We start from the raw sequence: 24515 nt of genomic DNA on the forward strand, positions 1-24515 counted from the left end.
CACAGTTTAATCCCTGGTCCAGGGAGACCCCACCTGCCTCAAAGCAACTAAGCCCATGCACCACAACTACTGAGCCCTCTCGTGATTACTGAAGCCCAAATGCCGTGGAACCATGTGCCCAGCAACAAGAGAAGTCATTGTAATAAGAAGCCTGCACACTGCAACTAGAGAGTAGCCCCTGCTCGTCGTAACTAGAGAAAAGCCTACGAGCAACAAAGACCCAGCATAGCCAAGATAAATAAATGTAATTTTCTTTTTATATGAATCCAATTCTTTGCCATCCCAGTGCTAGCTTTGTATCTTTCACCATGCTTTTCTCTCCTGTTTCTGAGTAGCTATTTTTGAAAACTAAATAATAGGTAAGGGAGTGGGAGCTGCCTATCTTTCTGAAATAACTCCAGAGCCATTTTGGTTCATTGTCTCACCCCAAATCTGAAAGCAAGAGAGACCTCTCGGTGAGGTTTGCCTCCTGGACCTGCAGCTTCAGTCCCAGTGCCTGCAGCTGATGTGCACGGGCCAGGGACCAGCTGAAGCATGGCAGCCAGCTACCTGACAGTACAGTGCTCCATGTAGAGCCTTGGCCAAGCTGCAGTGTAATAGTCTTCTCTCCTTTTGTTCTTAATCAGTAGCTTCAAGTCAGGAATATTTTGTCTGGCAGGTGATGCCCAGAGGAAATTCTATTCTTTGAAAGAAGATTCCCCAGAGGGAACCAGGCAAATAGGACTAGAGAAGAGCTCTCTTGGAAAACAGTTAGATAGATGTGATGACCTGAAATACCCTGGTACACAGTGAAAAATAAAATACTAAAAAACCAGCTATAGCTATTGGTTGTGACTAGAAGCTTTGTAAATTGGAACAATCCTCTGGGAAAGCAGTTTGGCAGTATGTATCAAGAATCTTAAAAGCATTCACACTTTTTGATTTATAATAGTGCAATATTGCAAACCCTAAATGTCCAAAATAAGTGAAGGGTTAAAAAGTTATTGTATGTCCCCTTTATGGATATCATGTAGCCATTAAGCTGATGGTTAAGAAAACTATGTAAAAATATGGAGAGTTGAATATGCCCTAATACTAATTTTTTAAAATATGGAATATAAGATACAGTATGTTTTTCTTGAGAGTCCCTTGGACTGCAAGGAGATCCAACCAGTCCATTCTGAAGGAGATCAGCCCTGGGATTTCTTTGGAAGGAATGATGCTAAAGCTGAAACTCCAGTACTTTGGCCATCTCATGCGAAGAGTTGCCTCATTGGAAAGACTCTGATGCTGGGAGAGATTGGGGGCAAGAGGAGAAGGGGACGACAGAGGATGAGATGGCTGGATGGCATCACTGACTCGATGGACGTGAGTCTGAGTGAACTCCGGGAGTTGGTGATGGACAGGGAGGCCTGGTGTGCTGCGATTCATGGGGTCGCAAAGTGTCGGACATGACTGAGCGACTGAACTGAACTGAACTGATGTTTTTCTTTAAATGTTGTTCTATGAATAATTATTAGCAGATACTTTCTGATTATAGTAACAAAATCCAACTCAAGCTAGTTTAAGCTAAAAAGGTAACTAGACTGTAAGGACACTAGATTTTCTCCTAATACAAGAGGACAGGCATATAGTCAAACCTTAGAGGGACAGGACAAGTTCTAGAACCAGAACCTGAAACCTAGGGAAGACTTTCTAGCTCTTGTGTTTCTTCTTTCTGAACATCAGCTTTATTCTTGTCTCCCTGCCAGTGACCTTCTCTGCTACCTAATCTATAGTCTTAAGCTTCATGTCTCCTCATAGAAGCCCCACTTCCCAATTCTGGGGGATGCTCTGATGGGCTCCACCTGGTGTAAGCAAGGACGGGACCCCACAGACCCAACAATGTACCTACCTAGAGGCCCACACCTGTAACCATGAGGACAGGCAAAACACCAGCTCCTAGAGAGGGAAACCCCTTAGTGTTGCTACTGTAGTATACATAAAAGACTCAGATACACTAGAATGTTAACAAAGATTGCCTCAAAGTGGTAAAACTAAATGTGATTTTTTAATTTTAGCATGTGTCTCTTTATAATAGAAAAATCTATTAAACTCGCCATGGCTAAAGTTGTTTCTAGCCATGGGTCTCTGCATTTTGGTTCTCCCAATGACAGTCACCACAAAGCTACTAAAGCTTGGTGGGTGGTGCTTCTTTTGGGGAATGAATTCCATCCTAGGAGCTGTTTAAGGAAACAGAAAATCTTCAGCTATACACAAGACCCCCTTGAGTTATTGAACTCTAGCCCAGCCACAAGAATCCTTTCAGCTTCCTTCTAGGGAGCTTTGCTTCATCCCATAATGCTCTGCAGAAGTGTGGTGTATGTGGAGAAGGTGTGTTTTCTTCCCTACTACCAGCACCCAGTCCAGAGCTGGAAAGGAGTGGCCACTCAGTATTGACTTTGTTTGAACTGAGTCTTCTTATAGAGAAAAACCTTGAAGAGTGAAGAGATTTAGACTGATAAGAGAGGCCTCCCTGAACTAGGCAGGGTCCTCTGACCCCTTTCTCAAATTCAGGCTTCATAGACTTCCCTAGCTTTTCTGTTCTTCACCCCCGCCCTTGTAAGAGCTACAAACAATATTTGGAGAGACTGTCTTAGTTATGTTTCCCTGACCGCCTTCCAGATATCCCCCAAAAGACCTTACTCCTAACAGAGGTCTTTGTCCTTCCCTATAAGTGGGGCCCCTAAGGGTCTTAATATGTCCTGAAAGGATAGGAGTCCTGGCCAGTTGCCTGGCAGAAATGCTAGCAAAGAGGGAGACAGGGGATAAAAGTGGGAGCTCCCCAACCATGATACTCACAGGACCTCAGATCCTTCTCTGGAGTAGGAACTGTCATTGGCCAAATGATTCTCATGTTGAGCCAGAGAGGGATGGGAATGCCTTAGAGGCTGAATGGACAGCCATCTGCAGGGAAGCTGAGAGGTTTAACCAATGCCTAAACTGCTACTGAATATTCTTGGACTGGACGTTAGGTTTCTGCCAAGCCATGGGCATTGGACAGAAAGGCATAGAGTTGCATTCTTTTGGATCTCCCTCTATAATATTGAGACTAAACATGCTTATTACCACATACTGCCAAGGGATGTTTTGGGGGAATGGCATAACTCTTCAGGGAGCCACAGCCTCAGGAAGTTTCTGAGCTGAACCACTTGTGACAGAAACAGAGTTGGTCTTTGATACCCTATCTTGCAGTCTCTGCCCATCCGAGAGTGGCCTGAGCTCCAGATCACCCCGTTTTCCTTTCCTTCTCAGTACTACCTGTCCTCCTGGCCCTGTTCCTTTTCCTGCTCTAAGTCTGTTCTACTTTCTCCCAGGGGAACTGAACAGAGTACAGACATGACTATTCCAGAGGTAGCCTTTCAGCATTTCATAACTCAGAACTGCTTCCACCAGCTCCCTCCTAAAACTAGAGAAAAATTCATGTGCGTTAGGCAAAGAGAGGTTAGATAATGTTGATACAAGCACTTTGCCTCTTCATACCCCATTCTAAATCCATTTCATTTTCCATCTTCCTGAAAATTAGTGCTTGAAGGTGAGGACAGAGGTTACCTTTCCTGTGGGAAAGCGAAAATTGAATCATGTTGTTACCTTGAATCATCTGTGTTCAGTCCATAAGACAAAGGCAAAATTGTTCAGCACCACGGAGAGTGCCTTTCATCCTGAAGGCAAGATCAAGAGCTGGTACCCCTGCCAGTCTGGTCTCCTTCCACTCCTATCCAGCCACCAAGAGTCCCTCTTTTCCTAAACCCCTTAGCATTTTCCCCCTTCTTTTACTTAACTAGGCTTTTAGAAATGAACTCCCTTAACTTTCCCCCCACCTTTCTGTCTCCATGTTATCTGCATCCTCCACCTATTTTCACCTCCCTTCCATTTCAGTAAGGAGTGTTCCTCCTCTTATCTGATTCTGGTTCTATCTTCTCTTGACTCCTCAAAGACCATAGTCCATCAAACATCTCCCTTTCTACTCAATTTTCTTCCCCTCAATGTGAAACAGTGGTCATGTGTTCCCTCCCTTCAAAGAATCCTTCAACTCCAAAACTCTCTGACTGGCATTCATTCTCACTCTGTCTTCTCAGTTTAGCTCCTTGAGAGAACAGCCTGTGTTCACTGTTTCTACTTCCTCATCTCCTATTCCCTCCTACATCCCTTGTATTCTGGGCTCTGTTCTTACCATTCAACCAAAACTCTGTTTGCTGAGGTCACCTATGACTTCCTCACTTCTAAATATTATCTTTATCTTATGGAATCATGTATTAGTTTTGACACTGTTGATTTGTTTCACCTGAAAACTGCTTGAATATCTTCCTGGATCTTTTTCTACATCTTGTCTTTCTGCTCCTACTCAGTCTTCTTCTTCCACTCATTTCCTAAGGTTGGATGCTCTCCAGGACTCTATTCTTGGTTCCTGTCTGCTTCACTGTGCTTGTTCTCCCTGAGGTTATTCTCCTCTGTGGGCTTCAATTACCATCAGTCCACAGCTCTTTCTTGAGATCCTGAACCTCAATTCCTACTGACTAATGATGTCATCTAGTGTCCAAAAGACACTTCAAAGCTCAACCTGTCCCAAACTGAGCTCATCTGGTTTTCCCTGACCATAGTTATGCCTTCTCCTGCATTGTCTGTTTTAATAATTACTACAAGCATCCCTTTCCCAGTTACCCCACACAGAAAACTAGGAGTGTCTGGACTTCTTCTACATTTTATCTCTGAGATCTGCCACTCTACTCTCTTTAACATCCTCCTTTATGGCTTTTTATCTTCTGCTTAGTTCAGGTCTCTGTCATCTCTTGCTGGCACTGTTGCAATAGTTCCCTAAATCCCAGTCTCATTTCCTTCCCACCAATCTTGTACATGACTTTTAGAGTGTCCTTCTCCATCTCAAATCTCATCATGTTACTCCCCTACTCAAGGCTTCACTGGCTCCTCTGCCACCATCTTCTGAGTAAAGAACAAAATCAAGGCCCATCTTCCACCATCATCTGAGCCCTGCTGGCCCTGCAACTTTATTTCCTGTCACTGTTCATCATCATACCTTCTAGGTTTCCACTGTAGCAAAATATTGACTGTTTCTTGAATGTGCAATGCTAGTTTCAGGCTTCTGAGCCTTTGCAGATGTTCCCTGAACATCCTTCCTCTTAAGATAACTGGGAAACTGATGTTTGGAGATCTTTTCAAAAGTCCTCCTCTGGGAAGTTTTCTCTGACCACCCTCCCTTTGTCCCTTTCCCTCTACATTTATGGCTCTTGTTACATTTACTGATAATTACCGGGAGCTCCTTAAGAATGGGTCTATTTCTATATATCTTGATGAGCCCCAGGCTGACCGCTGATAACTGAGGGAAATGCAGCGTAAGGAAGTGAGGAGAGAGAGGAGACAGAATGCTCCCTGATCAGGCCCCTCCTCACCCTGTTGAGTGAGCATCTCTTCCACAGATATCTCCGCACATAAGCCAGGCCCCAACCTGGGTGGTGACAGGGCTGCTGCTGTGGATTGGTCACTGCCAGAGTACACTGTTCATGGCTGTGTGTCCCACAGAGCCTGTACTAATAAAAGCCTCATAGCTATACCACACATAGAGTGTGCTGGATGTAGTATATATACTAAAGTGGAAGTGAAGTCATTCAGTCATGTCCGACTCTTTGTGACCCCATGGGCAGTAGCCTGCACCAGGCTCCTCCGTCCATGGGATTTTCTAGGCAAGAGTACTGGAGTGGGTTGCTATTTCCTTCTCCAGGGAATCTTCCTGACCCAGGGATCGAACCCAGGTCTCCCGCATTGTAGACAGACGCTTTATCATCTGAGCCACCAGGGAAGTCCTATATATATACTAAATACTACTCTAAATGCTTGCATATTAAGCACTAGATTACATAGTCTCACTTTATCCTCACAGAAACCTTTGACATAGGTATTAGTATAAGCCCCACTTTACAGATGTAGAAACTAAAGCCCAGATCACATAGCTAGTGTTATAAATGGAGGAGCCAAGATTTTTTTTTTAAAGAGTAGTCTAAGTGGTAATTTGTTGAAGCTAGTAATTTGTTTGATAGGTACCCAGGATCTCACTATACTGTTTTCTCTGTTTTCATGTAAATTTAATAAGTTCTATAGTAAAGCATTTTTAAAAGATTGGGCTAAATCAATGTGTTTTAAACTCCCTCCCCCACCTTTCTTTTAAAGCAATAAAACCTTTTCTTCAACCAAAATCTTGCAGAAAGACTCCTATGTAAGTGAAATCAAAATGGATCTATTCTGGGGATTTCCCTGATGGTCCAGTGGTTGGGAATCACCTTGCAATGCAGGGGATGCGGGTTTGATACCTGGTCCGGGAACTAGGATCCCCTGTGTTGCAGAGTAGCTAAGCCCTGTGTGCCACAACATGCCTATGCACCACAACCAGAGAGCCCATGCACCGCAATGCAAGATCCCACATGACACAGTGGAATCCCGTGTGCCACAGCTAAGACCTGATAAAGCCAAATAAATATGTAAAAACGGATCTATTCTAGTTTTAGGGAAGCCAGACCCCCTCCTGTTGCTCTCCTTTCGCACTCAGTCCTACCCAAGGCCCAGGGTTCAGGAAACACAGTTGAATAAAAATCACTGGACCAGACTAACTCTGAAGATTCTTCTGGTACTTCTGCCTTCCTCTAGTTATATTGGTTTTGCGCTGGTCATTAGCTGATTTATTCCATCCCAGAAACAGTGAGATTGAGCTATTAATCATCTCCATAGTCTTTGGAGAATTTGCGTGCAGGGTTGTAGAAACATGCGCTGCTGTTAGAGATGCATTTCAATGTCTGTCTCTGCTGAGTGTTTATTAATAACCTTGCTAATCACCACTCTAGTTTCTGGATCTAGCTAACTCCTGTCAGATGTCCTTGGGGGGCATTTTAAATTTTCCCTGATTTCTTCGAGCCAGATGCTTCCTTCTGCCTGGATTCCTCTCTGATACTTGTATTCATGAATATTTCACATCTAATCTCCCTGATTATATTTCCATGTGGTGGTCATGGTGCATTGGCTGCACTTCCCAGGAAAGACATACAGGAAGCCCACAGTGAAGGCTTGAGTTTGCAGGCACAGTGCCAGAATCTTTGTTCCTGCCTCAGAGTTGGCCTTCCATCAAGGACAGTGATGGGGAAATGCTGAATGGGACCTCACAGTCTAGGGCTTTACATGCTGGCTCTTGACCTAAAGGGATTGGCAGTGTCACTCAGGAATCCCAGTGGCCTTAGGGAACACATGTGGGTCCCTGTGACCAGAGTCACTCAACAGCTTCCCACTCAGGCCCCATCCTTCCTGCACTGGCCCCCTCCAGTGTTGCCACCCAGGACCTCCAGCCTGAGAAAAGACACTCTGATGGACTCATCTGCATCAAGGAGAGAAAAGTTAGCCACAAACGCCCAAGCACTTGAGTTCTTGAAGTTAACTGTGGGAGAAAGCAGAGGTGATGGTCAAAGAGGCAAGATGAGCCAGGGGGCATAGTGTCCTGGAAGCCAGGGGAGGAACCCTTTCCAAATGGACATGGTGTGTGTGACATGTGACAAACACTACAGAAAGAGGAAAGGAAATTAGAAATCTGCCAGTGCATCCCTGGGAGGGCCCCACAGGCACGTTTGTGGGTTCTACCTTTGAGAAGCCCTCGCTCAGGCGGCCTTGGGAGTGAGCGTCCCTGCAGCCTAGTGCTCACCGGCTGGTCTCCATGTCCCCTGCAGGCAGCACTGTTTTGACCACAGAGAGACATGGATGGGTCACTAGAGGCCTCCTTCTCCAGGGCAGCAGGGGACAGGTGCTGCCAGAGATCAGTCTCCCAAGGAGGAGACGAGCCAGGGAGGCAGAGGATGAAGGACGTGGAAAGACCAGTGGCTTGGGAGGTTGCCTGGGATGCATGCACTGAGCCCCCAGTCCCCCAAACCTGTTCTACCCTTCTGTCCCATTCCCTGACAGCTAAGGCTGGGAATCAGAGAAGAGGACACAGGCCCGGGTTCTGCCCTCAGGAACTCACAAACCACTGTGGCAACACAGCCCACCCAGGCCTTGCACTCTGGATGGCCTAAAGAAACACAGACAAGGCCAGGATTTCCCTCTAAAACATTCTAGACTTTTCCCTTTTCCTTTAGTGGCAAGCATGTTTTCATCCCCCCTGCTTCATTCTAAAGGGAAACTAAACCACCATAATGGCTGCATAGCCTTCCTTTAACAGTCACCAGAAGCCACTCAGATCCCTGGGCCTGGCCCCACAGGGCCCATCCTCCAGCATTCTCCCTGCCTCTCTCTCTGCTCTCCGTGTCCCCAGAGGCAGAATAGGCACAGCCCTGGAGCCTCTCTGCGATCCTCTGACCTTAGGCTTACCATTCTGTGACCCTAGGTGGATGGTTAGGATGGCAGCATCCTATGTCCATGGCTGGTTATCAGTTCCTCAGGGAGAGGGTGAATGACTCCAGCACCTTCCAACTGACTGAGGCAGAGTAGGACAAGGCCCTGGATCTTGTAGCAGAGATTTAGGGGTGTTCTGGAGAGAATAGTGAGGCTAATGTAGGACTTGGAGCAGCATAACACCCATAGCAATGGGAAGAAGTCGGTAAAGAGGGCAGTGAGGGAGACCAAAATGGTTCCAGACCCTGGACAATGCACAGAATGCATGCTGTCTTGTCATCTGTAGTGTCCAGCCCTGTCTGGGCAACACAGGATGAGCTGGCCACCGGCTGACTTGCCATTGTTTGTCTTCTCACCTGCCGTTCCAAGCCAACCATTCAGGTTCTCTCGGGAGACACTCTTTAGGATCCATCTGTGAAATGGAGACGTTCTCACCAGAACTGCATGGCTACAGCCTGGAAGTCTAGCCTGGCTCAGCCAGTTAGTTCTCTGGATGCTGGGAAGGGATCAGCCAGAGCTGGGGAAACAGAGGAAGAAGGCCCGTCTCAGGGAGCACCTGCTCAGACCTTAATCCAGACTTAAACTCACAGGAACCTAGAAAGATCTTTCTAAACAAGGCAGGGCCCTAAGGAGCATGGCGACTAGTATGGGAGGCAAGAGAAGGTCCTGTGGGTTTAAAGAATCACAGTAGGCTTCCTGGGGGTGGCAGATGACATGGGACTTAAAGGACAGACACCCAGATGGGTGTAAATGGGGCCGAGATCCTGGGCTCTTCCACCCAGCTCCCGATCTTCCTTCCGTGGTAGACGGGTCTATCCCTCCCTTCCTGAACGCCACCTGCTGCCAGGGAGAAATACCCACAGAGGACAGGTGAGAACAGCCCCCTGTGTTCACCTCCTAACAGCTCCCTGTCCCCCTGCTTTCTCCCCCAGGACCCAGCCGCCGCCTCCATCTCAGACGGAGACTGTGACGCCCGGGAGGGTGAGTCAGTAGCCATGAATTACAAACCATCCCCGCTCCAAGTGAAGCTGGGTGAGTGTGTCTGGGGGGTGAGGGAGATGTTGGGCGTGGACAGGCAAGGTGCGCTGGGCTGGGTCTGCAAAGAGGTACAGCTCAGGCTAGATAATTCTAAGACTCTAGCCACAAAGTCACTGGCACCACCAGGTACCTTCTCTCCTGCAAGGCCAAGAGGGAGGTGATAATTCTCTACAGACGCCCAGAGCTCTAGAGGCATCTCTAGGGCCCAGAAGGTTCCAGGTGTTCTGGAGCATAGCTGCAGGAACCCCAGAGAGAGGGTCGGAAGCCCCATCAGACACTGGACCAGGTTGAGAGGAAGCTGCCTTAGAAGTGGGCATCAGTTCCTGTGTCTGAGGGCAGAAAGGAGTGAGGCTCCCGAAGCCTGGAACCTGGCTCCTCTCCCCTAGAAGCTGAGCCCCTCTTTCCCTTCCTAGTCAGCCTATCTGGATATCTCCGGATCTTGTTGGCTCCTGTTTGGAGGAACTTTCCCTTAGTTTCTTAATAAACCCAAAGCTCTCCTGGCTTCCCAGGGTCACCTTGGGGGTTTATCTCACGTCCACTCCAAAGTCAGTTTATGCTGCCGCCCGATCCTTTGAGCCACCTCTCTCCCAGTCACTGCCCAGAGCTCCTTCAGCTGCTGCACTTGCTTTACCTCCCCCCAAACACCACCTCTCTCCCTCAGGGACCATCTCACTCACCCAAGGCTGCCATACATAACAGACTTCTAATTTTTAAAAATGGTTTCACTAATTTTGAGCGTATACAAATTTTCTTCTCTGATTTCTCTTCTCTTTCAAAAAAATGATTTGTTAAAAGCACTTTCTTCCTTCTAGACTTTTTGAATGGCTTTAAAATTTAATATACTTTTTAAAAAGTGCAATGGATTAGATTATGCTATTAGTATAAAAGCATGTTTCTGTTTCTTAGTTTTAAGGTCATTTAATGGAATAAAGATCACAGCACCATGAAAAAAAAAAAACAAACAAAAAAAATGGTTTCAGGAATTCCTGGCAGTCCAGTGGTTAGGACACTTCATTTCCACTGCTGAGGGCCTGGATTCAGTCCCTGGTCAGGGTACTAAGATCCCACAGGCCATGAGGTGCAGCCGTCAATAAATAAATAAACAATTTGTTTTCATGAGTGAAAATATAGCTCACACAGTACATCCAGGAAAGAGTTAACAATTAAATGCAGGCCATGACCATCCTTCAGAACTTCTCTGCCATCCCGGCTGCACTCCTGCTCATCTTTCTCCCCAGGCTCCAACTGCCCATCAAATACTGGGCCCTCTCCTTAGTCCTGAGAAATCTGTTTCAAACCTTGCTCTGCAGCTGCCAGGACACCTTTTCAGAGTCCTGTTATATTATTCAGCTTTTCTTTTTTCCTTTTAACTTGCTTTTCTCCTTCCAGACCAAATCCAGGGAGCCCCTCAGGCTGTTTTTCTAAACAAGAGAACAGTCCTCTCTGTGGAATTTATTCGTCTTCCCAGGACAGGACACCAGACTCAAACTGCAGCCAGTTTATTTGCTTATTATTGTTTAATTTAACAACACAAGTATTTAACAAGTATAACTTCTTTACTCTTTCCCGTCATTTTCTCCTCAGAGATCATGATTCCAAGCGTTTTGTTTTTGGTTTTTAGTTTTTTCTAGTTTTATTTTATATTTAAACACAAGTGGTATCATACTGTCCACATTTTCTGAAATTTTTTTCTTTTTTGTTTTCTGATTAACGTCTTAGAGCCCCTTCTAAAATATCAATATATAGAGAATGACTTCTTTTAATAGTTGCATTGTAGTCTGTAGTTTGCTTTTGCAGTTTATTAGCATTTTTTCACTGTTTCAAACAATTCCAGCATGCTTTTAAAAACAACGTTTTCCCCGCTGACCATTGTATTACCACCACAGCTCCTCTAGAAAAATTCACAGCCTTATCCCAGTTGCACTGAGGAGAGTCCCCACCAGGAACTTATAAGGCAAATTGCACCCCCTAGAGGCTTGGGGTGGTAATGGCAGCTGCCTGCGGGGAAAGGAGGTGGAGGTGGGTTTGAGGGCGTGAGACAGATGAGCAGGGCAAAGAAAGAGGGTTAGAGAGTGGGAGATGAGAGACATGGAGGTCGAGAAAATTCCAGAGTACAGTAGCTATAAATGCCCATCCCATCCTTCCTCTCCGGAACTTGTTGTTTTGTGAGAGCTTTCCCCTGGCAGTCCTTTTGCCGGTATCGGAGCTGCTGTGAGGAGGAGGAATGGGTAGACAGGCCTCCTGTAGGGCCCAGGCAGAAACTGACATCTGGTAGCAGAGCCACACACCAGGCACTGGGTCCCTTGGTTGCCAGTCCCATGAATCTGGTAGGTTCTAGAGCCTCGGAGAATCCACAGGCTGACCGAGGAGTCAGAAGTAGTCTCGGCAGAGGGCTCCCCCAGCCTGCTGCCCTTACCCTGCCTGCCCCATGCTGCCCCTCCCGCTCCACAACCTTCAGCGGCTTCTCTTCCTTTTCCATTGAGCCCAGACTCCTCTGCTTGGCATTCAGGCCTTCATGCTCCAAGTCTGTAATCAGAGGGGCCCCCAGTCCCTTGTGCACAGGATCTCATACGTGACTGGTGACACAGATGTCTGCTGAATAAATAAATGACTGAATAAATGTGTCCAACTTTTCTAACCTGACCTTCCTCCATCTTCATCCTTCCATCCGGTCCAGATCCACACTTATTACACTCACTTCTAAATGCACTTTTCTATACACTACCCTTCCTTCCTCAAATGCCCTCCTCTCTCTACCTCAAGTGAGCTTCCCTGGTGGTTCAGAAGGTAGAACATCTGCCTGCAGTGCAGGAGACCCAGGTTCAATCCCTAGGTTGGGAAGACCCCCTGGAGAAAGGAATGGCTACCCACTCCAGTGTTCTTGCCTAGCGGAAGCTAGCAGACAAAGAAGCCTGGTGGGCTACAGTCTATGGGGTCACACACAGTTGGACACAACTGAGCGACTAACATTTTCACACTCCACCTCAAGGTGTCACCTGCAGGAAGCCCTGCCACCCTTCTATTCCATCTCTCCCTCTCCAGCCTTTCTCTGGATCAAACACATGCTAGCTAGCCCACTTGGGAGTACAGTTCCTGGAAGGTGGGGGTCAGCCTCCTCCTGTCGCCCTTCACTATCTTCCTCAGGTTGGGCAGAGCAAAGCACTGTCTCTTTCAAGATGCAGGGCCTAGAGTTGGATCCTTGCCTCAGTTCTTAGAGAAGCAAGGGGTTTCACCATGGAGGCCAGCCCAGGCTGTCCTGAGTGGTAAGGCAGGTTGGCCCTGGTGGCAGGACACAGCTTCTTTCCCATGTTCCCCTGCAGAGAAGCAGCGGGAGCTGGCCCGGAAGGGCTCCCTGAAGAATGGCAGCATGGGTAGCCCTGTCAACCAGCAACCCAAGAAGAACAATGTCATGGCCCGGACAAGGTAGGGCCCCGCCCCACCCCACCAGGACCCTGCCAGCCGGCTCCTGTCTCTACTGGTTCTGAGCCTCCCCTCTTCCCTCCCTCCTCAGGCCCAGCTCCTCTCTAAGAGGAGAGAATCTCATCGGATCAAGGTGGTGGGGTGGGATGGGGTAGGGTGGGGTGGGGGTGGAGAGGGAGGTTGTAGGGTGTGGCCCAACCCAGTTCCTTGCCATGCTGGTGTGCTTCAGTTGCCAATCCAGTCCCTCAAATTCTCCACCCAGGCTGGTTGTCCCAAATAAAGGCTACTCCTCGCTTGACCAGAGCCCGGATGAGAAACCACTGGTAGCCCTTGACACGGACAGGTGTGTATGGAGACATCGGGGCAGCCAGGCAAGCCAGAGCAGTGTGGGAATGGGAATAAACAAGTGGGCTGAACAGGCCACACCTGCTTTACTGTCAGAATGAGGGTGTCCCTCAGCCAGGAGCTCTCCAAGGGTGAATCCCCAAAGAATGGAGATGGGGGGAGCAGAGACAGAAAAGGGGATCAGTGCAATCTGCTGCTGTTCCAGGACAGCTGACCTGGCAGCTGCCCCTAGAATGGGCCCTGATGCCGTGGTACCCTGCCCACTCTGAGGGAGGAGCCCTACTGCGGGGCACAGACCTACCTAGATCTAGACTTTGGGAAAACCCAACAAACCCAGGTGATTTGAACCTAGGAAAAAGAGGGGCAAGGCTGTAGGGTAGTAGCAGCTTGATTTAGAAAGAGGTTAAGGGTAGTAACTAAAAAAAAAAAAAAAAAAAAAAGGGTAGTAACTATTTAGAAGGGTGGGGCTAAGGAACCTGGCTTAAAACTGCATTCCCACAGCAAGCATGGTTTCTGCTAAGATTGTGCGTTTATTTGAAAGTGTGGGGGGAGGGGGCAGTATTGACTGATGTGGGGGAGGGTAAAGAGAGTTTTCTATTTAATGTCTGGAAATCACTTCCTCTTTGCCTTTTCTCCTCTGCGGCCAGTGATGATGACTTTGACATGTCCAGATACTCCTCCTCTGGCTACTCCTCTGCTGAGGTGAGGCCCCACTGCTTCCTGCCCTAAACGCACCTTAGTAGGACCACCTATAGGGGAAGGGGTGGGGCTAACACCAAAACACCCTGAGCAGAGCAGTGGGCAATAGAATGGGAAAGACTAGAGATCTCTTCAAGAAAATTAGAGATACCAAGGGAACATTTCATGCAAAGATGGACACAATAAAGGACAAAAATGGTATGGACCTAACAGAGGCAGAAGATATTAAGAAGTGTTGGCAAGAATACACAGAAGAACTATACAAAAAAGATCTTTATGATCCAGATAACCACGATGATGTGATCACTCACCTTGAGTGCTGGAATGCAAAGTCAAGTGGGCCTTAGGAAGCATCACTATGAACAAAGCTAGTGGAGGTGATGGAATTCCAGTTGAGTTATTTCAAATCCTAAAAGATGACATTGTGAAAGGGCTGCACTCAATATGCCAGCAAGTTTGGAAAACTCAGTAGTGGCCATAGGACTGGAAAAGGTCAGTGTTCATTCCAATCTCAAAGAAAGGCAATGCCAAAGAATGTTCAAACTACTGCACAATTGCACTCATTTCACACACTAGTGAAGTAATGTTCAAAATTCTCCAAGCCAGGCTTCAGCAATACGTGAACCATGAACTTCCAGATGTTCAAGCTAGATTTAGAAAAGGTAGAGGAACCAGAGATCAAATTGCCAACATCTGCTGGATCGTAGAAAAAGCAAGAGAGTTCCAGAAAAACATGTACTTCTGCTTTATTGACTATGCCAAAGCCTTTTACTGTGTGGATCACAATAAACTGTGGAAAATTCTTCAAGAGATGGAAATACCAGACCACCTTTCCTGCCTCCAGAGAAATCTGTATGCAAGTCGAGAAGCAACAGTTAGAACTGGACATGGAACAACAGACTGGTACCAATTGGAAAGGAGTACGTCAAGGCTGTATATTGTCACCCTGCTTATTTAGCTTATATGCAGTGTACATCATGCAAAATGCCAGGCTGGATGAAGCACAAGCCGGAATCAAGATTGCTGGGAGAAATATCAATAACCTCAGATATGCAGATGACACCACCCTTATGGCAGAAAGTGAAGAAGAACTAAAGAGCCTCTTGATGAAGGTGAAAGAGGAGAGTGAAAAAGTTGGCTTAAAGCTCAACATTCAGAAAACTAAGATCACGGTATCTGGTCCCATCACTTCATGGCAAATAGATGGGGAAACAATGGAAATAGTGACAGACTTTATTTTGGGGGGCTCCAAAATCACTGCAGATGGTGATTGCAGCCATGAGATTAAAACACACTTGCTCCTTGGAAGAAAAGCAATGACCAACCTAGACAGCATATTAAAATGCAGAGACTTTACTTTGCCAACAAAGGTCTGTCTAGTCAAAGCTATGGTTTTTCCAGTAGTCATGTATGGATGTGAGAGTTGGACCATAAAGAAGGCTGAACACCAAAGAATTGATGCTTTTGAACTGTGGTGTTGGAGAAGACTCTTGAGAGTCCCTTGACTGCAAGGAGATCAAACCAGTCAATCCTGAAGGAAATCAGTCCTGAATGTTCATTGTAAGGATTGAAGCTGAAGCTGAAACTCCAATACTTTGGCCACCTGATGTGAAGAACTGACTCATTGGAAAAGACTCTGATGCTGGGAAAGGCTGAAGGCAGGAGGAGAAGGATGAGATGTTTGGATGGCATCACTGACTTGATGGACATGAGATTGAGCGAACTCAGGGAGTTGGTGATGGACAGAGAAGCCCAGTGTGTTGCAGTCCATGGGTCGCAAAGAGTCAGACGCGCCTGAACTGAGGTGGAGCCGGTGCTGGGTGGGGCTAAGATCTGATTCCACCTCCAGTGGCGGGCGCACAGGGTTAGGGGCAGGGTTCGGACCCAGGTTGGGACAGGGCCCTGAACTACAACGGGGTGTGACATAGAGGCGACAGCTTATGGGCGAGGGCCTGAAAGGGACGGGCGAACAGAAGCAGGACCTGAGGTGGGAAGTTGCCCTTAGAAAGGGGTGGGGTGAGTAGCAGCGCCAGGTGGAGCCCCAGGAGGATGTGCCTGTAAGGGAAGCCAGAAATGAGGCTGGGCCTAAAAGGAGGTGCAAAGCCTGGGGTTTCTGGAGAGCCAGGGATGGGACAGGGCTGGGTGTGAACGGCTGGTGCCTGCGGATGGCCCCGAACCTGACCTCCCTCCCCTTTGTCTACAGCAGATCAACCAAGATTTGAACATCCAGCTGCTGAAGGATGGCTACCGGTTAGATGAAATCCCCGACGACGAGGACCTGGACCTCATTCCCCCCAAGTCCGTGAACCCCACCTGCATGTGCTGCCAGGCCACGTCCTCCACCGCCTGCCACATCCAGTAGCGGGCGGGGCCGCTGCGGCCGCCGGGGTGGGGCCGCCAGGGGCGAGCTTGGACCCTGCAGGGGCCAACCCCTCCCCTGCTCGTCCACTTGCCCCCCGGGGCCCCGCGCCCCCTACAGCCGCCAACCTCGTAACAGTCATTGCTTCCTCCTATGGTAGGACGTGTACCTCTGTGTGTTCATGGAGCCGGAGAAACCAAAACCGGGTCTCTCTCCACCCAGGGGGGCTGAGGAGGGGAGGGCTGTTTGTTCAGTTACTTGGGGGACCTTGCCCAGCATCCTGCCCCCTCCCTGAAGCCTGTCTGGTGGAGGAAAGGGGTGACTGGACTTCGTGGAGGCTAACGGTAATGAGTAAGGGGCAGGATCACGAAGCCAGGGGTTTGGCTCCACCGCAGTGAAGCCAGGAACCCCCAGCACCAGCCAAGGAAAGGGGCTGGGAGGGAGAAAGGTCCAGGCCAACAGGGTCAGGGCCCAGCCCCACAGAGCCGCCTCCACATGCTCCCTTGCTGGCCCATGTACCATTTGCGTTTCTCCCCTCATCTCCAGATGGGAAGTCTGGCAAAGCTGCCCAGTGGGATATTGTCCCCCATCCATCGGATCACTGCCATCTTCCTCCTCTTTGCCCCATTCACCTCCTTCCTTGCTGTCTGGATTGTGTGGCGGGTGAGGTGGGCCTTAGAGACAGCCAGAGTTTAGGTGGTGTGATCCGTCCTCAGCTGCCCCTAACTAACACATCTATCTCTCTGCACCCCTTCCCATGCCCCCCACATTTCTGTTCTGTTCATCTGTCCTGGGCTGGAAGCAGGAGGTAAGGCTGGCCTCAAAAGCCCCATTGTGGTCTTACTCTAGCACAAGATCCTAGAGGCTGTTCCCCAGGAAGAATCTTCAAGAAAGCAAGCCTGGGAGAATACAGTGGCAGCAGGTGTATGGTGGGGATGGCTTGGCAGAATGTGTGTGCACCTGGAGCTGTCAGAGCGTGTGTCTGCATCTCTGGGCTGGGCCTGTCTCTCTAGATGACTGTGGTGACCAGGGTGGGGAAATGACTGTGTGACCTGTTAACAGTGTGAGAGGCTGCTCAGCAGTTCAGTGGACCAACAGCCCTGGGCTGGGGGTCAGAAGTCTGAGTTCTGGTCCTCGCTCCAGCATGCTTCCTCTTCAACCAACAAGTCAGTTATGTTCTGGGCCTTCTGTTTCCTCCATGGTATAGTGAGCAGCATCTGAAATTATTTTGAAGGTTATTTCAAACCTGAAGAAATTTCTTCACAGGAATTTCCTTGGAGGTGGATAGGGAGGTCTCTGGGTGTCTTCAGGTATACCTGGGGTCTTCCTGAGCTGCATGTCTGTGTGGAGAAAAGAGGGGCAAGTTCCTGTGGGACCTGTGTATGTCTGAATACATGTGGATCTTTGGGGGAATGTGAGTGTGTGTGTCTGTGAATGTATATGTATATGTGGGTATCTATTGTGTGTGTAGCTGTACCTGTGTGTGTAACTGTACCTACGTGTGTAGCTGCATACAGTGTATAGCTGTATCTATGGGGTGTGTGAGAGTCAGCATGTGTGTACCTACTGCTGCTTCTGCCACTGTTACTCATTGGTGGAGGGGCGGAGGTGGTGGCCAGAAAAGCTGAGGATGAAAATCAAGAGGGAGGAGGGGACCAAGGCCCTCTCCTGGGCCTGGGCAATACAGACCTGCCCCAGGTGAAGAAAAACGAAAGCTCAGATGGCCTACACCCGCTCAGGTCTCTGCTCCTTGAACCTCATATCCCAGGGCCAGTCCTCAGGCTGACCCCATCCCGCACACGCTGGCCAGTCCACTCTAATACATACCACTCACATGCTGCAAGTGTGCGCAGGCCACACCCACAGCCCAGTCCCTGGCTGCTGTCCTGGGAGGCTGGAAAGGGGAGAGGGCAGAGAGAAGAGAGAGCAAGGCTGCTGGCTTAGGAAGGGTATCACCTCTCCCTGCACCACACCCAGGGGCTGCCAGCTCCCTTCAACTTCTCCAACCCAACCCCACCTCCTCTTAGTTCAGGGACCCTGGTTAGATGATGAGGAAATGCCAAAGGGAGGCAAAGGACAGAGAAGTCACTGCAGGACTCACATGGCCCAGACTGGCCCCCATCTGAGCCCATTGCTCCCACCCTGATCAGCAGACCCACCCCCTGTCATCTGGGCACCAGAGCCATGCTTCCTACTACCACCACCCCAGGCTCCTTGACTCACCCTTCAAGAACACGGGTACCTCCTCTTTTCCAGGCAGGGCCCCCACCAGGGCTCATTTAGACTGCTGCGTTTGCTGCTGACATGCTGTGTGACTCTGGCCCACTGCTCAACCTCTCTGGCCCTGAGGAACAAGGGAAAGGCTCCCTCCCCACAAGATATACCTAATCCCCTGGCAGACAGGGGCTTCTCGCTGAGGCCATGTGGTGGAGAGAAGTAGGAAGCTGGTGGCTAGTACCCTCTGGGTGTAGGGAGAGTGCGCAGTTCCCACCTTCCTACCCAGGAGGTTGGAGGGGAGAACGGAGGCCTTGGTTTGCCCCTGTCGCCCTCCCCCTTGTAGATACTGCCTTAACACTCCCTGCCCTCAGCACTGGCTGCCACCCAGCCAGGTTTCTCCGTGCTCACTAATTTATTTCCAGGAAGGTGTGTGGAAGACATGAGCCGTGTATAATATTTTTTTTAACATTTCCATCGCAGTATTGACCATCATCCTTGGTTGTGTATCGTGTAACACAAATAATGATATTAAAAGCATCAAACAAAGCTAGCCTCAGCTCCCTACCTGGGGTCGGGGCCAGGGGCAGATGGGCCGGGAAGGGCAGATAACTGACCCTCTGAGCTTCACCCCTCAGAATCTCCATTCCTCTTCACCACAGTGAGAAGCTTGGCCTAGAAGGTCTCTGGGGACCTTGTGAACTCTTGGAAATTGGGCCCTTTTGAGAGGCTGAAGGCAGGAAGAGACTGGGGTGGGGAGTCAATCTTCACCTCCCCCGGAGATGGGGCTGAGCCAGATGATATCATAATGGGCAGTGCCCATCGTAGAGAGGGAATCAGGGTGGGGTAGGAGCAAGAAGGCTGAGAGGGAGGGAAGCTGAAAGACCCTCCACAGGAGGGGGTCACAGCAGCTAGGGGTACCTGCTGGGCTGTCTGGAAAAGAAGGGGTGGTCACTGATGTCTTGCAGGAGCCCTTGGTAGGTAGAGCCCACCACGGTGTCCCCCAGACCCCACTATGTTCCTCTTTTCCCGAAAGACCAAGACCCCCATCAGCACCTACAGTGACTCCTACAGGGCCCCTACCTCTATCAAGGAGGTCTACAAGGACCCACCTCTGTGGGCCTGGGAAGCCAACAAGTTTGTGACCCCGGTAAGTGGCAAGCTGGTGTGGGAGGTTTGGGGGAGTGCAGTCCAGAATGTATGGCTGTGGGTGTCTGGAAGACTGATGGTGTGGCTGTCATTGTGTGTTTGTAATTATTTGTAGTTTTGTGTGTATGTGATTCATTTGCTTAGGCATAGAACTTCTAATAATATATATAAAGTAGTACAAGATCCTGCCCTCATGGTACCTTACTACTCCACCAGGATAGGGGATGGAGAGATACAGATGATAAGAAATAAACAAGATTGCCCAAAATTCTGTAAAGGAAATAAACATGGCACTGGAAATGAAAAGTCAGAGAGAGCTACTTCTATTGAGAGTGATGGAAGAGCTCTCTCTCTCTTTCAAGGTGACATTGAGTTGAGCCTGGAAAAGTGAGCAACAACTAGCTCACCTTTGAGCTATGTGAGGAACTGAAAGAACAGGATTCCAGGCAGAGTGATCAAAAGTGCAAAGGCCCTGAGGCTGCCTGTGGGCTGTGCCTACAGGCATGTTTTTATGCATGCATGTCACAGTCTCCTGTAGTGGAAGACAGGTGGCCAAGTGGGGGTGTGCAGCTTCACAAAATGGAGAGGAGATGTGTGAGTCTAATTGTGACTCTGCCCAAGGAAGATTATCTGTGTGTACCATCCAACACAACTTTGCTGAGTACTTACGTGTGCCAGGTACAGTACGGTTACAACCAGGTAGGGCCAGGCCCTGCCTCTGGGGAGCTCTCAGTAAGAAATGAACAAAGTGCCCAATGTGAAACATGCAACAGCAGAGGCTTGTGGTGGTAGAAGAATCAGAAAGAAGAGCTCACTCCAGGGACCTGAAGGGTGGGTCTACTAAGAGATCCAGGAGGGACTTCCCTGGTGGGCTAGTCATTAAGAACGAACCTGCCAATGCAGGAGACACAGGTTAAATCCCTGGTCCAGGAAGATTCCACATGCTACGGAGAAATTAAGCCCATGCTCTGCAACTACTGAGCCTGCAACTAGAGAAAGCTTATGCATAGCAACAAAGACAGTGCAGTCAAAAAATAAATTAATTGATTTTAAAAAAGAGAGCCAGGAGGAGGACGCTTTGAGCAGAAGAGATATAAAAATGGGCAACACCGGGGCGGCGACCCACCAGCTACTAAGGACTAGAGCAGAGAGAGAAACCAGCCCTACGGTAAGAGAGGAGCCTGCAGACCATGAAGAGCCACAGGTTGTGTTGCGAAATGTGGTCATAATGCTCCAGGTTTTTGATCCTGGGAGTGTCATGCTTGAATTGTAAGCAACTCTGGCCACAGTGGCAGGAGATTGAAGGGACTGGGACTGAGGGCAGGAAGCCCCATGAGATGAAGGATAAGGGGAGAGGATGTAGGTGGGAGATAAGGAGAGTCTGTAGCAGTGAAAAGGGGAATTGTTGAATAGGAGGACATTTTAAACATTATTTTTGTAATTACAAAATAAATATATGCCCAATGCAGAAAATTGGGATAACTAAGAGAAGCACAAAGAAAAAGGCCTATAATTCTCGCTACCCAGAATAACCACTGGTAATTTACTACCCTGTGCCCTTTTAGGAAGCAAAAAAATTTGATGAAGGTGGTGTCATGTTGTAGACCATGTTTTGAATCTTGCTTTTTCTGCGAAACCATCTATCAAGTACATTTTCCTGTGTCAAAAATATTCAATAATGTAATTTTAATAACTATGGTGTTTTACTTTATGAATGTACCAAAATATAGTTCAGGAATTTTATATTATTGGAAACTTAGATTGCTTATAAAAGTTTGCTAGTATAGTCATTCTTGTACATTCTTTGTGTACATCAACTGTTCTCTTAGGATAAATTCATAGATATGAAACTGTTGGGAGAAAGGCCACATCCAAAAAACTTTGGATATATTCTTCAAATTGCTGTGATGAGGTCATAATAATCTACATTCCCACCAGCAAGATATGAAAATGCCTGCCTGCTTTTCCAAACTCAATAGGAGAGAATTTTTAGGAAGTAGGTCAACACATCTTGGTCACCATCTGGATGTGAAGATGAGAGAGATTAGGATGATTCCTGGGTTTAGGGCTCTGGAAAACTAGAGGAATGGCAGTGCCACCAACTGAGATTTGGAATGCACAGTAGAGAGAGGTTTGGGGTTCTTCTGGGGGCAAAAATATTCAAGGACTTCCAGGTAAAGATGTCTGATAGGTAGCTGGATATACTTATCCGAAGCAAAGAAAAGAGGTCCGGGCTGCAGACATAGATTTTGAAATCAACATATAGGTGGTAGCTGAAATCATAGGAGTAATTCAGATTGCCAAAAAAGAGTAAGAAAATGGCCAAAGACAGAACTTTGGAGAACATCAATATTCAGGGGGTAGGTAAAGGAAGAAGAGCCATGAAAGGAGACAGTGATAGGAGGAAAAATCCAAGAGAAACCAACAAAGGCAATATTATTAGACAAAGCTCAGTATCGAATGTTGTCAGCACAGAAAGGGATCTCTTGGCTGTAGTAACCCTTAGCCACCTGACTATACAGCTTCGTTGAGTGGAAAGGAATGAAAGTTAGATAGTAGTAGGATTAATAATGAAAGAAAAGGCTTCTGCTTCTGACAGTATGGTGGTCTAAAACCCTGAAGGACGCTCCTGCTTCCAAACAACTAGGTCTTGCATAAAAGTTAATTTTTATTTGGTTTTGGACTGTCAGTGGAGATGAGTGGTAAGTATACTAAGACGACAGGATTGCCCTGAGAACAAATGCCACTATTAGTACTACAAGCAGGAGTTTAAGCCTTAAACTAGCTGCAAGATGGAGCAACCTAAACCTGTAATTCCCAAACTGAACCAGAAAATCCAATGATCCCTGGCTCCCTGCCCCCCCCTCCAGCCCCCACACACACATGTATATATATTCTGTGTTGGAAAATATCTTCAATGTAGGTGTCCAGATACCCTTCAAAGTACAGTCATTCAAATCTGAGCTCATAATAAGAGATATAAGGAAACACACCACCACATGACAGAGGCAGTAGAAACAATAAACAACAGCCTTAAACCTCCGAGGACATAAGATATTGGAATTAACAAAGAATACAAAATAATTATGAGTCTTTAAAAATAAAGTGTGAAATCATCAAAAAGAGCAAGAAATAAGAGATTATGTTCTTAAAAGGACAAATTTTTAAATGAATAGAAATTTTAGAAATAAAAGATACATATGTTAAAACCAAAAACTCAACGGATGGGTTAAAGAGCTAATTAGTCACAGCTTAAGAGTGTCAGTGAGGGTCTTCCCTGGTGGTTCAGTGGTTAAGAATCTGCCTTCCAATGCAGGGGACTCAGGTTTGATCCCTGGTCAGGGAACCAAGATCTCACATGCCAGTGGAGCAGCTAAGTCCGCACACAGCAGCTAGAGAGGAGCCCATGTGCCACAACAAAGACCAGGCACAGCCAAAATTTAAAAAAAGAAAAAATTGATTGTCAGTAAAGTGAAAGAATGAAATAAAATTTTCCAGAATGCAGTACAGAGAGACAGAGAGAAAATATGGAAGAAACATTAAGCAACATGAAAGAAGGGGAAGATCTCACACAACTACTCAGAGTCCTAGTATGAAAGAGCAGAAAGGAGAATAGGCATTATTCAGAAGAAAAGGCTCTGAATTTTCCACAACTAACGAGAAACGAATCCAAGGATTCTTAGGTAACTTGTTCAAAACTGCATACCACCAGCTTAAGAGATGACCTTAAAAACATGCAGAGAGAAATTATTTTCAACGCATCTTCCTTTCAACACCAATAAACAAATAAGATAAAGACACAGGCAAATAAAAATTAAAACATTTACTACCATAAGATCTACTATAAAAGAATTTCTAAAGGATATACTTTGAGGAAAGGGATATACTAATCACAAAAGGAAAATGTGAGATACAAGAAGGAATGATGAGCTAAGAAATTGGTAAATGAGATCAATTTAAGCAAAACTGTCCACAGAAAATCATTATAATGATTTTAACTTGTAAAATTTAAAGAAAGAACCAAAATATTGGAAAACAATACCGTGTAAATTGTATATTGGAAAACAATATCATGTAAGATACAAGGATAGGAAAGGAATTTTTATAAAAACTGTCATTATTCAATTATTCACAGATGATACAGTTGTACATATAGAATCTGAAAATTATTCAAATAAGAATTTAGAAAGTCAGATGAATATAAGATAAGTCAACCACATTTCTTTACATCAAAAACAAGTATTTAGGAAGCATAATCTTAAAGTATATATCATCTGAGCATCAAAGAGTAAAAGTAGAAATAAATAACAGTCTATGCAAAACTGTATGGATAATATTATAAAACTTTGAATACTTTAAGAAAATATTTAAATGAAGAGTCATAGCATTCTCTTGGAGAGGAAAAGTCACTAACATAGAGATTCAATACAATTCTGATTAAAATCTGAATAAGATTCTTTGAAGAATTTGTCAACCTGTTTCTAAAATTTATAGAGAAGAGCCAAGGCCCAAGACTAGCTAAAACACACCTGAAGAAAATGAGGACTTGCTTTATCAGATAATAATATTTATTACCAATGTATAGAAATTCATAAAGCATAGTATTACTGAAGGGCACAAACTGATTAATGGAATAAAATAGACCAGAAATGGAGCCACACATAAATGGAAACAATATGCAACAGAGATGATTGAAAATAAAGCTATGGGAAAAGATGTATCAGGATGGGGTAGCTTTGCAAATATGTGGGAGGGACTTCCCTGGTGGCCCAGTGGTTAAGAATCTACCTTCCAATGCAGGGAATGCAGGTTCAATCCCTGGTTGAGGAGCTAAGATCCCACATGCTGCAGAGCAACTAAGCCTGCACACAGCAACTACCCAGCTGGTGCC

General features: G+C 47.0%; 2 protein-coding genes across 7 annotated transcripts in view; both read left to right on the forward strand.

The window, feature by feature from the left end:
* Nucleotides 1-19032, forward strand: part of FAM219A (family with sequence similarity 219 member A) — a 60382-nt gene extending 41350 nt beyond the window's left edge. Inside the window, exons 2-6 of one of the 6 annotated variants that reach the window (XM_070375455.1) lie at nucleotides 9333-9432; nucleotides 12759-12861; nucleotides 13121-13201; nucleotides 13851-13905; nucleotides 16106-19032. In XM_070375455.1, the coding sequence (XP_070231556.1) occupies nucleotides 9333-9432; nucleotides 12759-12861; nucleotides 13121-13201; nucleotides 13851-13905; nucleotides 16106-16264 (498 nt within the window). In that variant the 3' untranslated portion in view covers nucleotides 16265-19032. The remainder of the gene's footprint in view (nucleotides 1-9332; nucleotides 9433-12758; nucleotides 12862-13120; nucleotides 13202-13850; nucleotides 13906-16105) is intronic. The other 5 variants (XM_070375454.1, XM_070375458.1, XM_070375459.1 and 2 more) reach the window with 5 other exon arrangements.
* A 183-nt stretch (nucleotides 19033-19215) lies between these two features.
* Nucleotides 19216-24515, forward strand: part of MYORG (myogenesis regulating glycosidase) — a 37499-nt gene continuing 32199 nt past the window's right edge. The window contains exon 1 of the mRNA XM_005903033.2: nucleotides 19216-19625. Within this exon, the coding sequence (XP_005903095.1) occupies nucleotides 19491-19625 (135 nt within the window). The 5' untranslated portion in view covers nucleotides 19216-19490. The remainder of the gene's footprint in view (nucleotides 19626-24515) is intronic.

The sequence above is a fragment of the Bos mutus genome, chromosome 8 (assembly GCF_027580195.1).
Source record: "Bos mutus isolate GX-2022 chromosome 8, NWIPB_WYAK_1.1, whole genome shotgun sequence".
NCBI classification, from domain to species: Eukaryota; Metazoa; Chordata; class Mammalia; order Artiodactyla; family Bovidae; genus Bos; species Bos mutus.